The sequence below is a fragment of the Arxiozyma heterogenica genome (genome assembly GCF_036370985.1).
Source record: "Arxiozyma heterogenica strain weizmannii chromosome Unknown scaffold_17, whole genome shotgun sequence".
Taxonomy (NCBI): Eukaryota; Fungi; Ascomycota; class Saccharomycetes; order Saccharomycetales; family Saccharomycetaceae; genus Arxiozyma; species Arxiozyma heterogenica.
The window spans coordinates 560,774-574,037 of NW_027042670.1; the positions used below are offsets into that span (position 1 = coordinate 560,774).

Genomic DNA, 13,264 nt, shown 5'->3' on the forward strand with positions numbered 1-13,264 from the left:
ATACACACGCATATTTCACTATAATCGTACGTTAGGTTTTTTTTTTGTATATCAAAACAAAGCGATGAGATGAAACAAAAATTTATAAAAGTCCGAATTTTTTTACTTTTTTTTTTGTCTTTTGCTTTTTTTTTACCCCTTTAGGTATTTATACGTATTAAATAGGCGATGGCAAACTCGAAGAAATAGAAGAAAAAACTTTTTGAAATTTTTTTTTACTATAGGAAAGAGAAGACTTTTTTTTTTTGATTTTATTTAGAAAGCTACATGGCGCTTAAAATATGTGTATATTTTACTATCTGAAGACACATATACATATACATCTATACATACGTACATGCATATGATTTACTACTTCCTGCAACTATTTTTTTTTCTTTCTTAGGATACTTTGATATAGACACTGTCTCTTATCCTCTATGATTCCCCTCCCTAAATATGAAAACAAACCATTCAAACCTCCAAGAAGAATTAATACAAATTATGTTACAAAGAAGGACCTGCCTACGAAGAAGATTCAAAGTAAGATTTCTACTCAGTCTCTAACAAATGTGGTCAGCAATTTGAATAATTCTTTAAATAATGTTCAATGTTTTACTATGATGCATAGGAAATTTTCTAACAAGAAGATAAAGACATGGACTGGTGATGGGTATGCCATCTATAAGAAGCTTTCAGAGAATAAATTGGTTTTTTATGATGAGTCTGGTCAATATATGACAAGTTTGATTGTCACAAGAGACGATGAATCAAGAATACTGGATACCGTTTTTAAAAGTAAAGGTTGGGAGTTTCAAATAGATTATAGACTAGTTAAAAATGACGAATTAATGAATTTACAGGAATTGTTAAGAGGTAATAATAAGCAAGAAAATTCAGTTATCAACGAAACTAAACCATCTATGCATGCATCATCATCAGGGATTTCTAAATCAAATGTTTCTGTTTCGCAATTGTTTAACCAAAGCACAGTGAAAAGTTTTAAATCAGTCATTAAAAAATCAGAAGTTTACACACCATTATCTTTACAAACCAATCAAAAAGTTGCATTTACTAATAACAATCTGAATACAAAACATTATAAACCAGTATTTGATATTACAAAAATATTAAACCCTATTATTATGAATAAGTGTAAAGAGGCAGATGTAGACGTCATTGTGGATCCCTTTTTAGGAAAGCTTTTAAGAAAACATCAACAGGAAGGTGTCAAATTTATATATGACTGTCTACTGGGATTGCAACAGTCAAATACAACAGATATTCCCATAGACAAAAGTCTTCTTTTGGAATATGATTCTGATATTTCCGGTTGTCTTCTTGCGGATGATATGGGACTTGGTAAAACATTGATGACTATCACTATAATTTGGACTCTGTTGAAACAAACCCCCTTTGCTTCTAAGGTTGAATGCTCGCAATCTGGTGTCCCACTAAATGGTCTTTGTAAGAAAGTGCTGATAGTTTGTCCGGTCACATTAATAGGCAATTGGGTTAAAGAATTTCATAAATGGTTGGGAATGAATAAAGTTGGTGTATTGACCCTTTCATCACATAATACAGTTGATATGGATAAAACTGCCGTCAAAAATTTTTTAAGAGTTCAGAAATCATATCAGGTTTTAATTGTTGGGTATGAAAAGCTTTTGAACTTATCAAATGAATTGCAATGCAAAAAGGGATCTCCAATGAATGTTGATTTGTTAGTCTGTGATGAAGGTCACAGACTGAAAAATAGCACATCAAAAATATTGAATGTGTTGAAAGAGTTGGACATTAAAAGAAAAATTCTATTATCAGGGACACCAATTCAGAATGATTTAACAGAATTTTATACAATTGCCGATTTTATTAACCCAGGAATTTTTGGGTCATTTCAATTCTTTAAAAAAAGGTTTATTATACCCATTTCAAAAGCAAGAGAGACGTCCAATAGTTTCAATGAAGATATTCAAGAACTTGGTGAAGAACGGTCAAAGGAACTGATAGAAATTACAAAAAGATTTACATTAAGAAGAACTAATGATATCTTACATAAATATTTACCTCCAAAGACGGATATTATCGTTTTTTGTAAACCGACACAGATTCAACTTTCTGCATTTTATACAATTTTACAAGAATCTCAATTAGATTTTTCTCATATGACAATGAATTCTTCATTAGGACTAATAACTTTAATGAAAAAAGTATGCAATTCGCCGTCGTTGTTACAAAATGATTCTTATTATAATTCAATGATTAATAATAATGAAACTAAAGCTAAATATGGTCATATCATAGATTCAGGTAAATTAAAAGTATTGATTTCTCTTCTGGAACAGATACAGAAAGAGACATCAAATGAAAAAGTAGTCATTGTGTCTAATTACACTCAAACACTGGATATTATAGAAAATATCTTACACTCTAGGCAAATGTCTTTATCTAGATTAGATGGTAGCACACCACAGAAATTACGGGACTCCATAGTAGCAACTTTCAATAGAAGCAAATCAATCTTTGCTTTTTTGTTAAGTTCTAAATCAGGTGGTGTAGGGTTAAATTTAATTGGTGCATCAAGATTGATTTTATTTGATAATGATTGGAACCCTTCAGTTGATTTGCAAGCTATGTCTCGGATTCATAGACAAGGACAAGAAAGACCTTGCTATATTTATAGACTAGTTACTACCGGTTGTATTGATGAAAAGATATTACAAAGGCAATTAATGAAACATAGTTTGAGTCAAAAATTCTTGGATAGTGAAAAAAAGAAGATAAATTATAAGGATAATCTTTTTAGTCAAGAAGATTTGAAAGATTTATTCACTATTCTTACAGATACAAAATCTAACACGCATGATTTAATATGTTCATGTGAAGGAGAGGGTACAGGATTTCTTAACAGGAAAGAATCCCTTAATATAACAGATCATGTTGTTTCTAAAGAAGGTGATTGTAAACAGGAACATAAAATGAAACTGACCCAGTGGACAAGTGGTTTAGAGGTTAAAAAAATAATGGAGAATTTGCAGTCACAAGAGAAAAACAAACAGACAAAGTTTATTAAAGAGTGTTTGGTAGGTTACAAACATATAAACCCAACAAAAACAACAAAACTACGCGACATCGTTGTTGCAAAAAGTGTTAAAAAAATGTCTGATACAATAAGTTTTCTCTTCATTAAAGAAGGAAATCGTCTTGACGAAGATATTACTTAATTCTGAATTGAAAATGTAAGGGGAATCTTCCAATTATATTTTGTTTCTTCTTTGTCCGTCATTACTTAAATTTCCTATCAATAAGTACTTCGTTTAGCTCCTAACTAAAAATGGAGGTCTTTTATATACCTCTGGAATAGATATATGTATGTTGAAGAATAATCACCTAACTATCAAAAAAAGCATTTACATTTCAAATAATTTTCTTTCTTTCAAGCCATTAATTTGAATATATAATATAAACTATATATATTATGTTGTTGAAATTTTTGATTTCACTAATATTGTTCAATATTATAGACTGTTTTTAGAGAATGTGAAGGACTTTTTTTATTATCTATCTTGTAATTTTTAATTTGATATCTATTATTTTGATATTTTTGTTTTTTCTTTCTTTTCTTTTTAGTACTTCTGGGAAGAGAAGATAGCAAGACTTCTTTATCAGCACTATGAATCAACACATAACTGTTAAAAACAAGAATCTCGGATATTCTATCATTTTTTTAAAACTTCTGTATGTTTATGATCATTTTATAATCCTCTTTTTTCGTCATTCGTGTCCTAGTGCTACATTTCTTTAATATTTGGTAATATCAAGTAGTGTGAACAAAATAAAAAGGTTCCATAAGAAGGAATATAGATTGTAGATAGCATAAATATTATTACTTAAGTATCACCTTCAATATTAAATACACAATTCTATGTCAATTACAAAATTTTTAAGTTTAATATTTGGGTATAGAAAGACTAATACTTCTCTGCTCTTTTTTATTGGATCTTTATTTATTTTTCTTCTTTATTTATGGAATGAAATTGGATATAAATATACCTTACCACCAGTTGATAGCCCAATTCCTATAAGACCTTATTTAGAAAGATCATGGAATTATTTACAAGATATTACATTTTCCTTCCATCCTTATACTTCAAGGGATAATGACCGTGTACATGATTATATTTGGAATCGGGTTAATGAAATAACACACGACGTTAATTATGCAGAACTACAAGATGATATGCACAATGAATCATATAGTTTGTGTAAGCAGCAAGATGTTTTCAATATAAGTTCTACTAGAACAAGAGTCATATATTTTGAATCATCAAATATACTAGTAAAATTGGAAGGTAAAGACCCATCTCTATCAGCACTTTTGTTATCGTCACATTTTGATTCAGTTCCAACATCACATGGTGCTACAGATGATGGAAAAGGTGTGGCATCAATGTTAGCTTTACTAGAATATTATTCTTTAAATCAACCAAGGAGGACTTTGATTTTTAATTTTAATAATGACGAAGAATTTGGTTTATTAGGTGCCTCTCACTTTTTGAATCATGAATGGTCGAGTTTGGTAGAATATTTCATTAATTTAGAAGGTATGGGGACGGGCAGTAAGGCTGTTATGTTTAGAACATCTGATATTGACACAGCAAGGATATACAAAGACGCTGTGAAAATACAACCATTCGGTAATTCTATTTTCCAAGAAGGGTTTAATAGAAGGGTTTTATCAAGCGAAACTGATTATAAAGTTTATGTTAATGCTGGGTATCGTGGTTGGGATATAGCGTTTTATAAACCAAGAGACCTTTATCATACCAAGAGTGATGATATTAAACATACATCAAAGGAAGCTTTGTGGAACATGTTATTTATATCTTGGCAATTGTCTTCCTTCTTAAGTAAAATGGACGATGTTTCTTCGTTTAACAATAATCCGGCAATATATTTTGATATAATGGGGTTATACTTTTTCACCTTGAGTGGATATGACTTATTTATTATTAACTTTATTCTTATTATAGTGTCTCCTCTGTTGTTGATTGTTCTATATATTTTAACCAAAAATAAACATCAATTGCATAATTCCAATATTGTAACATGGTTAAGACTGCCCTTTTGTGTAACTATTGCTATTGGTTCTATAAATGTAACTGAAGTATTTATGAGGGATATGAACCCATTTATTGTATTCCGTCATTCATATACTCCATTATTTACTTTATTGTTGGAATTTTTACTTATTATTTTAATCATTGATCCTATAATCGCTTTTTTTTGGCCTGATGATAAAATTAAAGATATTAATTTGATTGAAATAACTGCAGTATTCTGGTTAGTTATGTTGTACACAACTGTCAGTCTTTATTTAAGTGAATATCAGAATACAGGTGTTTACTTATTTACTTTGATTTTTGTAGGATTGTCACTCACGCTTTTTGTGAAATTTATGGCAACATTATTATACAAAATAGCCCCAAAAAATACATCTATCGTGTCTAGTTCTAGATCTACCTCTGGTTCTAGTTATGATAGTACGATACAGGGACAAAATAGCGAAGAAGTTGAAGAAACATCAAGAACATCGGTTTCCAATAGTGTAGAAGACGAAAGAGCTCCTTTGATTGATACCGTACCGGATCTGTATCAAGAGAATGAAGCATCATCGAAAATTCAAACTACTCCAAAGATAACTAGAAGTCAATACGAGTGGACCATTCAGCTGGTTATTATTTTCTTAATATTACTTATAACATATCAAAGCATTCTTCAAGTACTAGATGCAACATCTCAAACGGTTATTGGATCAAATAAGTCCTTAGATATTGTTTGGGATATATTGTTTCTTGGAACAATTATCTTAGGCTTACTTTATTCACCATTTTTGAATTTAAGAATTGAGTTGATCTCTCTTATTATCGTAATATTTTTAGGGCTATTTGTAACTAATATTTTTGAAACCCCGTTTACAGCAACTACCCCATTGCAAATAAAATTTAGTCAAGATTTGGATGGATTGGTTACACTTGGTGGTGTTGGTACTAATTTAGGCTACATTAAGCATTTTGTTTTAGATTTACCAAGTTTTAGACAAGGTTCTGGATGGATAGATTGTGACTATCAAATGCAGACATGTACTTATCAAGGTATACCTCCCAATCTGATAGACTGGGATTCAAACAATGGTGAACCAGATATCATGTCTATTCAAGTATTAAGAAATGACCGGAAAGATGGAAGCCGTTCTAAATACGAGCCAATATATGCAGATATCATGTTACATGTGAAAGAAAACAGAGCATGCAGTGTTTATTTTAATGGGACTGGAAGTGATATTTCCAGTGTTAAGGAAGTGATTATCTATGAAGATAACCATAATAAAGTTCTTGATACATTTAAATGGAGCAAAGGTATTGAAGAGCTACAACTCCACAAATTGGATTTTGATAAACAATATTATCATATAGGAATTCGCTGGTTTCCGAAAATCTTGTCAACTGATAGTCTTATGGCTAAAGACAGTATCTTATCAAAGAATAGTAGTGATATTGAGGATATTGATAAATTGGGGATGACAGTAATATGTTACTGGGGTGAATACGATGAAGAAGTTATAATTGACGGCGAACATAGAAGAAAAGTACCGGCGTTCGATGAATTGTTAACATATGCTCCAATAGATTATTCTTTTAGTAATAGAGAAAAGGGAATGGTTCACCAAAAGAAATACATAGAATTATGATGTGTAATAAAAGTTATGTAGATATAATACAAAAATATATATATAGAATATATAACTTGTTTCACCTGTTGGGTTGTATTCAATGAATATAGACAATTGAAATACCTTAGAAGGGAGTGGACAAATTTTTCAAAGTTTAATTTTTAAATTAGTGTATATTTAAATTATGTGTTTGGCGTATATCCCAAAAATAACAAATTTACGATCAGGTCGTTAGTATATATAGTACAAATGAAAGACAACTTTTGATAAGGCGTTTGATTATTAGTAGATGTGTTTTTGTTTACATCATGGGAGAGTTATTATTAGTAATGGTATTATATCTTTCTATAGTATTTTCATTGCTAACATCAGCAGTGAGTGGATGATCAATATGAGTTATGAATGACATTTTGCCATTTTGTTTTTCCTGTGGAATAATCATAAATTTATTAGCGTCAGGATATGCTTCTGGATCAGATATTGTAGTATTTTCAAACCCAGTATTTTTAGAGTCTGGACACATAGTTGGAAAAAAAACTTGGTTAGGAACCAGTTGGATAGTGTTTATAGGTGCTCCATACGTAACTGTATTTTCTGTGTAATTGAGAGGTCTATAACCTAATCCATACGGATAGCTATTTGCATTTGTATCAACTAATTGAGAAATATTATTCGATACTATTACCGGTGTATGTTGACTTTGCGACATTTGAATATTGTCAATAATGATATCCAATTCAGGATCTGTGATGTTAACAGGATCCAATTCATATTCACAAGTAAATACTTGTTGATCTTGATATGTTTCAAATTCTGTTAGAAGTTCAAATGGAACATCAGGAATTGTATAATCTATTTTAACATTTTTCTTTGATGTTGAGGAAGAACTCTTTTCACTATCTGAGAGCCCTTCTTCGCTATTTATTATTTCTTGAACTGTCCTTGATTCTTTCAAACGTCTATACTTAATTTGTGAATCCTGTAGTCTGCCTTTGATTGTTTCTAATTCATTAATATGCATTTTATCTTTTTCCATTCTGAAGATATTTATAGCTTCATTAATGGCAGAAATAGCGTTATTTATTTGGTTCGTAGCACAATATACCTGTGATATACCAAACCAGGCTAAAGCAGCAAATTTTTTATAAAATTTAACTTCAAATATACTACAGCTTTGTAAAATTTCACTTGAGGAAGCTAGACCAGCTGCTTGTAAATATGTGGATAATGCATCTTCATATTGGCATAGATCAAAATAAAGTGAAGCTATTGATATCCAAATTATCGGATCTGTAGGTATAATACTCAATGCATCTTGATAATAGTTGTAGGTAGTCTCAATATCTTCATCAGTTGAATTTTGTAAGACTAATCTACCTAATGCATAAAAGAATTTTGGTTTAACTGTGTCAGTAATGATTGGTATCTCCATTTTTAACCTTTCTACAAAATTTTTCCCATCTTTTGGGTTGTGAATTGTTCTTATATACGCTTCCAATATAAGAAATTTTTGTAAGTAAAAGGCAGGTAATTGAAAATTGGTATGAACTTCTTTGATTAGTTTTAAAGCCAGTTCAAAATCTGAATTATGTAAGAATTCCACAGTAATTAGAAAATAATAACAATACGCAACCTTATGTGAGAGATCTTCTCTTTTAAACCTCGCTTTATTTTCATTTAGAATAGTTAAACATTGGATCAAATCTTGTCTACATTTATCCACTACATTATATTTGCGGAACATTTGTGCTCTCGTGATCAGTACTTCTAAGTACAATGATGTATTTTTATGAAAATCGATTTGTGATAATGCCATTTGGAAATCAGAAAGTAATAAAGATATGGAATGAGTCTTTTCGGAGGCTAATAAGGAAATTCTACAATTTAATACAAAAATTTTATATTTCAAAGTTTCCTCTTCTTTTTTCGGCAGTAAGACAGTATATGGTATAATATGTTTACTGGTATTATTCTCATCATTGCTAATAGTAGTGTTATTATTGATGTTGGTATTATTGGTAGACTTTGTGTTTAGTTCGTCATTTCCCACATTACCAGGAATACTATTAGTAGTAGTATTAGGATTAAAAGAATTAAATGTTGTATTTATATTCCCTTTGATGAATTTTTTTGCATATGAAGAAGAAGTATATTCTAAATTTGCTTGTTGTCTTTCATAAGCTAATCTAGGTGACGATACGGAGCTTAAAGCTTGCGCTATAGCGTGGTGTGCATCATCATATTTATTTAATTTATAATATGCAAAAGCCAATTGTTTCCAAAGTCTATAATCATTAACAATATAGTCCATTTTTGAATTGATAGCATCCATTAACAAGTGTATGACATTAATATAATTTCTATTTTTCAAATATGCATTACCTAGTAATAATATATTTCTAATATCTACAGAATCATATGATAAAAGTTTTGATAATAAAGAAAACGTCATAGGTAACATGTTCATATTTAATGCTAGACTACTGCATTTTCGAAGTATATCAGAACTGAGTTGTTGGAAGTCATCTGTTTCCATTAGTTAAAAAAAGATAAAATATCTGTATATGATAATTGAATTATTATTAGTCTTTGTTTTTTAAGAACACGATATTTTTGATGTATACGCAATCAGAAACAGTTAACAATCATATATCGGCTTATTATTATTGCCTTTATTTTTTTGTTATGTATGTATGTGTGAATGTCTTTAATGAATTTTAAACACTATAGTAATGAAAAATAAAACAGATATTATTTGAAAACAATTTATTACTCTTGTCTTTTTTGTTATTACTTTAATTATATTTGGGTATCAGTACAGGATATATATCTCTATATATATATGTTTGTTTGTTTGTTTGTTTGTTTCGTATTATCTCGTGTAAAGGAAATGTGTAGGCTTGTATTTACTTGTATTTAATACAATTTACTGTATTTCCATAGAATGGCGAAAATATGGGTGTATTTATATATGTAGGTATGTACGTATGTATGTATGTATATAATGTGTAAGTGTATAGGAAAATTGTTAGGAAATCTCACGTCAATGAATCCAAATAAGGAAAATATTAAACTGATAGGTAGTGTAAACAAAACAATCTAATAATAAATCCAAAATAGAAAATATGGGATAGCGTTAAAATAATAATAAACCACTCATGAGCATAGGAAAAAGTTTCTAGAAGGTATATCAGAAATAAGAGAAAGAGGGAAAGAAAAAAAGATAGTAAGAAAATGCAGAAGGTGTAATAGAAAACATACATATAAATATAGTTGAAACGTAGAGCAACGCATAATGTCAAATTTTATTTTTCAGGAAAGTCATGAATTAATTGGGAGGAGAAACGAGAAAGTGTGGGAGATATTAACAATAATCACAAAACTTTTTGCTTGAAGAAAAAACAAAAAGTTGAGATCTGCAAAAAAATAGAAATTCTTTACTACGGTTTTTCTATAGTATTAGAATAATAGGCCTCCTGTTTAACCCCTTGGTGGTTGCATAACACAATCAGGGCCAAAAGTATCATGTTTACAAATAGAACAATACACTTCTGAAAATTTGTCAAAAATAAAAAATATTAGAAAAAATAAACACAAAAGTTAAAAAAACCAAAAATAAATAGGTTTTTTTTTAACAATTAGGTGACTTCTTGGTATATATTGTTCTTTTGTATTTTTTTCTGTGTTATCGTTTTTTAATAATAAAACTTTAATTTTTACAAAAGGCTCGGATAAAGTTTAAAATTGGGATGCCAAAAAAACAAAAAAAGCTATTATTTAGAGAAATCGGTGTTTTCTTTTTTCATTTTTATTTTTATTTTTTTTTATATTGTTTAAGAAATTGGACTTTATTGGCAAATTGCTATTTTTTTCTTTGACTTGAAACAAAAGAAAAATAGAAACAAAAGGAAAACGCAAAGTATGAGGGAAGTAAAAGGACATAAAAGATGGTAAAATAGAATATAAGAATATACGGTAAATATCATAAGAACTTTTTACATGTTCAGGTTGGGTAAAAGAGCTCTTTTTTTTTTTTTCAATAAACAAAAAAGGAAAAAAGAATAAAAAATACAAAGAAAAATCAATAACATGTTAAGAAGTATTATCGGACATTACAAAGTTTTATTCTTTGCGAGTTTCTGTCTGGCTCGTTTGAAAGAGATTTCCTCCTGTGTCAAGGAAAGAAATGGCAAATAATGTTAGATTTTATCAATTTTTCAAAGTATTTAGTATCACGATACAGTAATATAAGAACTTATGTTCTATATACATTTGTATATGATTAAATTAAGAAAATAAACTGAATAAAGAAAAAAGAAAGAGGAAAGAAGGTGGAGCAAAGATGAGTTAAATTTTTGATGGCTAAACTTTTATTATAGACAACAATAGTTTGGAAAAAAATTTACTTACTTTCTTATTTGTTTTATGATCCTATGATAGTATTGTTGTCCAATGAGAGAGTTATTATCCAGAAAGGATTTTTCTTTTGTCAATTCAATATTATAAAGCTATTTTAGTTTGAATCTTATTGTATTGGTATTAGATATTTTTGGTTAAGTGAGTTGTGAAAGTAATAAAACTATACTACTTCTCCTTTTCTTATTTTTTTTTTCTTTTTCCTTTTTGTTCTTACATATTTAATAGTAGAAACCACTTGGTAAGGTAATAATGGAAAAAACTGAAAAGTTTATGATGACATTTAAAAATGTTAAGTCTTTCCCCTCTTATTTCTGTTTTAATTTATATTGCAATCTTTAACTTTTATACTCAATATTCTGTAATTAGAACCAAAAAAAAGGAGTTAATAAAAAGGGTGGAAATTTTGAGTAAAAAAACAATCTGAATTTCATATGATATAACGGCTCATTGACACTGGTAACCATTTCAATTCTTAACATTTTTTTTTCTGTATCAACGGACATAGTTTTTTGACTTGATGTGTTAAAGATTAAAGTATTATTCTTTTAGAATTATTTTACACATTATGTATTTGATATGATTATGATTCATATTTTTATTTAATCCGCTTTTGTATTCTTTTTTTTTTTTGCTCAAAGTTTTATCAAGTCAAACATAGGTACAAAATAAATTATAATATTTAATTATCTTTTTTATGATTTTTTAGCTGTTTTGACTGAAATTTATCAACGTGTAGAATAATCTTATCCATAAGTCGCTTACATCTTTGAAATTCAGATTTACCTTCTAGTGGTTTAGGAAAACACAAGGGTTATGTGTCTGCTGTTTTGTGTAAATGCAGAATTATTTTTTAAATAAAGGTATAAAGTTATTTAGCTTATTTTATTTTTATGATTTCATAGTCATTTATTCGATCCATTCTTGTTGAATATCTTAATTGTATTATTTAAAAGTGGTGTTTATACAGCTATATATATGTATATATATTGTATTGTATTGTTCTTTTAATATACAAGAGGAGGAAAGGAAGATGAGAGGATAACAATAGGAGAAAGTTTATTTAGTTAGTCTACTATTATTTGAAAAATCCCATTCCTTCATATACATCTTAGCCCAGGCCTGAAAATCAGGATCATCGAATATTTGATATGGTATATTCCATTTTCTGAATAGTTTTGCAGTATCAATGAATGCTTTTTCTGCCAAAGTGAAATCATATACATTTGCGTTTCTCTCGATTGGCACTTCCTCTGCCTTTGTAGAAGGTATTGCGACAGGAACTTTGGGAAGACTTGCAACCCCAATTCTATTCTTGGTTATAATTCTGTAGATATCTGAGCTTAATCTTTGGACGTTTGGTCTATCGAAACATAGCATAGTTGGTATTTGACTTAAGTCAATGGTTCTTATATCATGATCAATTTTGAAATGTTTTTCCATTGCTTTGGTTCTATCCTTTGATTGTTGCAATTTATTTTTGAATGTGATGATTTTGTTGCATACGTGTCCATTATGATGGTATTGGCATAAGATATCAAATTCATTATAAAATGTGAAAAATAATGAATATATATTAGCATTTTTACGATTCTTCCACAATAGAGGGAAATCACTTGAGTCCAATTCAGGGTTGTTATCTAAGATACAGGTACAAACAAGGCCTGGATGTCTGTGTTCAGGCAATACAGCAGGTTCATCGGTTACTTCTTCATTTTCACCAGTAGTTTCATGTTCATGTTCATGTTCAGTTTCGTTATTATTTTCATGTTCATGGTCATGTTCAAGCATAGATGAAGATGCAATACCTTCAGTCTCGGTGGATAATAAGTTTGGATTATTCTCTGCCAAAGCTTTTAAAAGTGTTTCATTGATGACCTCATCTTCTTTTAATTCGTCGATTGGTGTAACGAAGAGATTACCCGGTTTAAGGTCTTCAAAATAAAACTTATTCTCACTTTCTAAAGGGTAATAAAGTCTTTCTTTGCCGGAGTCCTTCGAACACAATCTAATAAAAGAACAAACCACTTCTTTGTTTGGGATTACTTCTCTACCATTGAAAAATTGTTGGGTTGGTTCATGTTTAACATAGGCTAGTTTTCTTCCGTCTCTAACGATAAGATGATATGGAGACAT

General features: G+C 29.3%; 4 protein-coding genes across 4 annotated transcripts; 2 read left to right on the forward strand and 2 right to left on the reverse strand.

The window, feature by feature from the left end:
* Positions 1 to 419: 419 nt before the first annotated feature.
* Positions 420 to 3,203, forward strand: RDH54 (DNA-dependent ATPase RDH54; the record flags this gene model as incomplete). Its single annotated transcript, XM_064858200.1, has 1 exon — positions 420 to 3,203. The coding sequence occupies one exon, from the start codon at positions 420 to 422 to the stop codon at positions 3,201 to 3,203; it is 2,784 nt and encodes a 927-aa protein (XP_064714907.1).
* Positions 3,204 to 3,904: 701 nt separating this feature from the next.
* On the forward strand, positions 3,905 to 6,730 carry PFF1 (Pff1p; the record flags this gene model as incomplete). The annotated part of the gene is made up of 1 exon (XM_064858201.1): positions 3,905 to 6,730. One exon carries the CDS (start codon positions 3,905 to 3,907, stop codon positions 6,728 to 6,730), a length of 2,826 nt encoding a protein of 941 aa, XP_064714908.1.
* Positions 6,731 to 7,013: 283 nt separating this feature from the next.
* Positions 7,014 to 9,248, reverse strand: PWA37_001582 (uncharacterized protein; the record flags this gene model as incomplete). Its single annotated transcript, XM_064858202.1, has 1 exon — positions 7,014 to 9,248. The coding sequence occupies one exon, from the start codon at positions 9,246 to 9,248 to the stop codon at positions 7,014 to 7,016; it is 2,235 nt and encodes a 744-aa protein (XP_064714909.1).
* A 2,939-nt stretch (positions 9,249 to 12,187) lies between these two features.
* On the reverse strand, positions 12,188 to 13,264 carry PWA37_001583 (uncharacterized protein; the record flags this gene model as incomplete). Its single annotated transcript, XM_064858203.1, has 1 exon — positions 12,188 to 13,264. The coding sequence occupies one exon, from the start codon at positions 13,262 to 13,264 to the stop codon at positions 12,188 to 12,190; it is 1,077 nt and encodes a 358-aa protein (XP_064714910.1).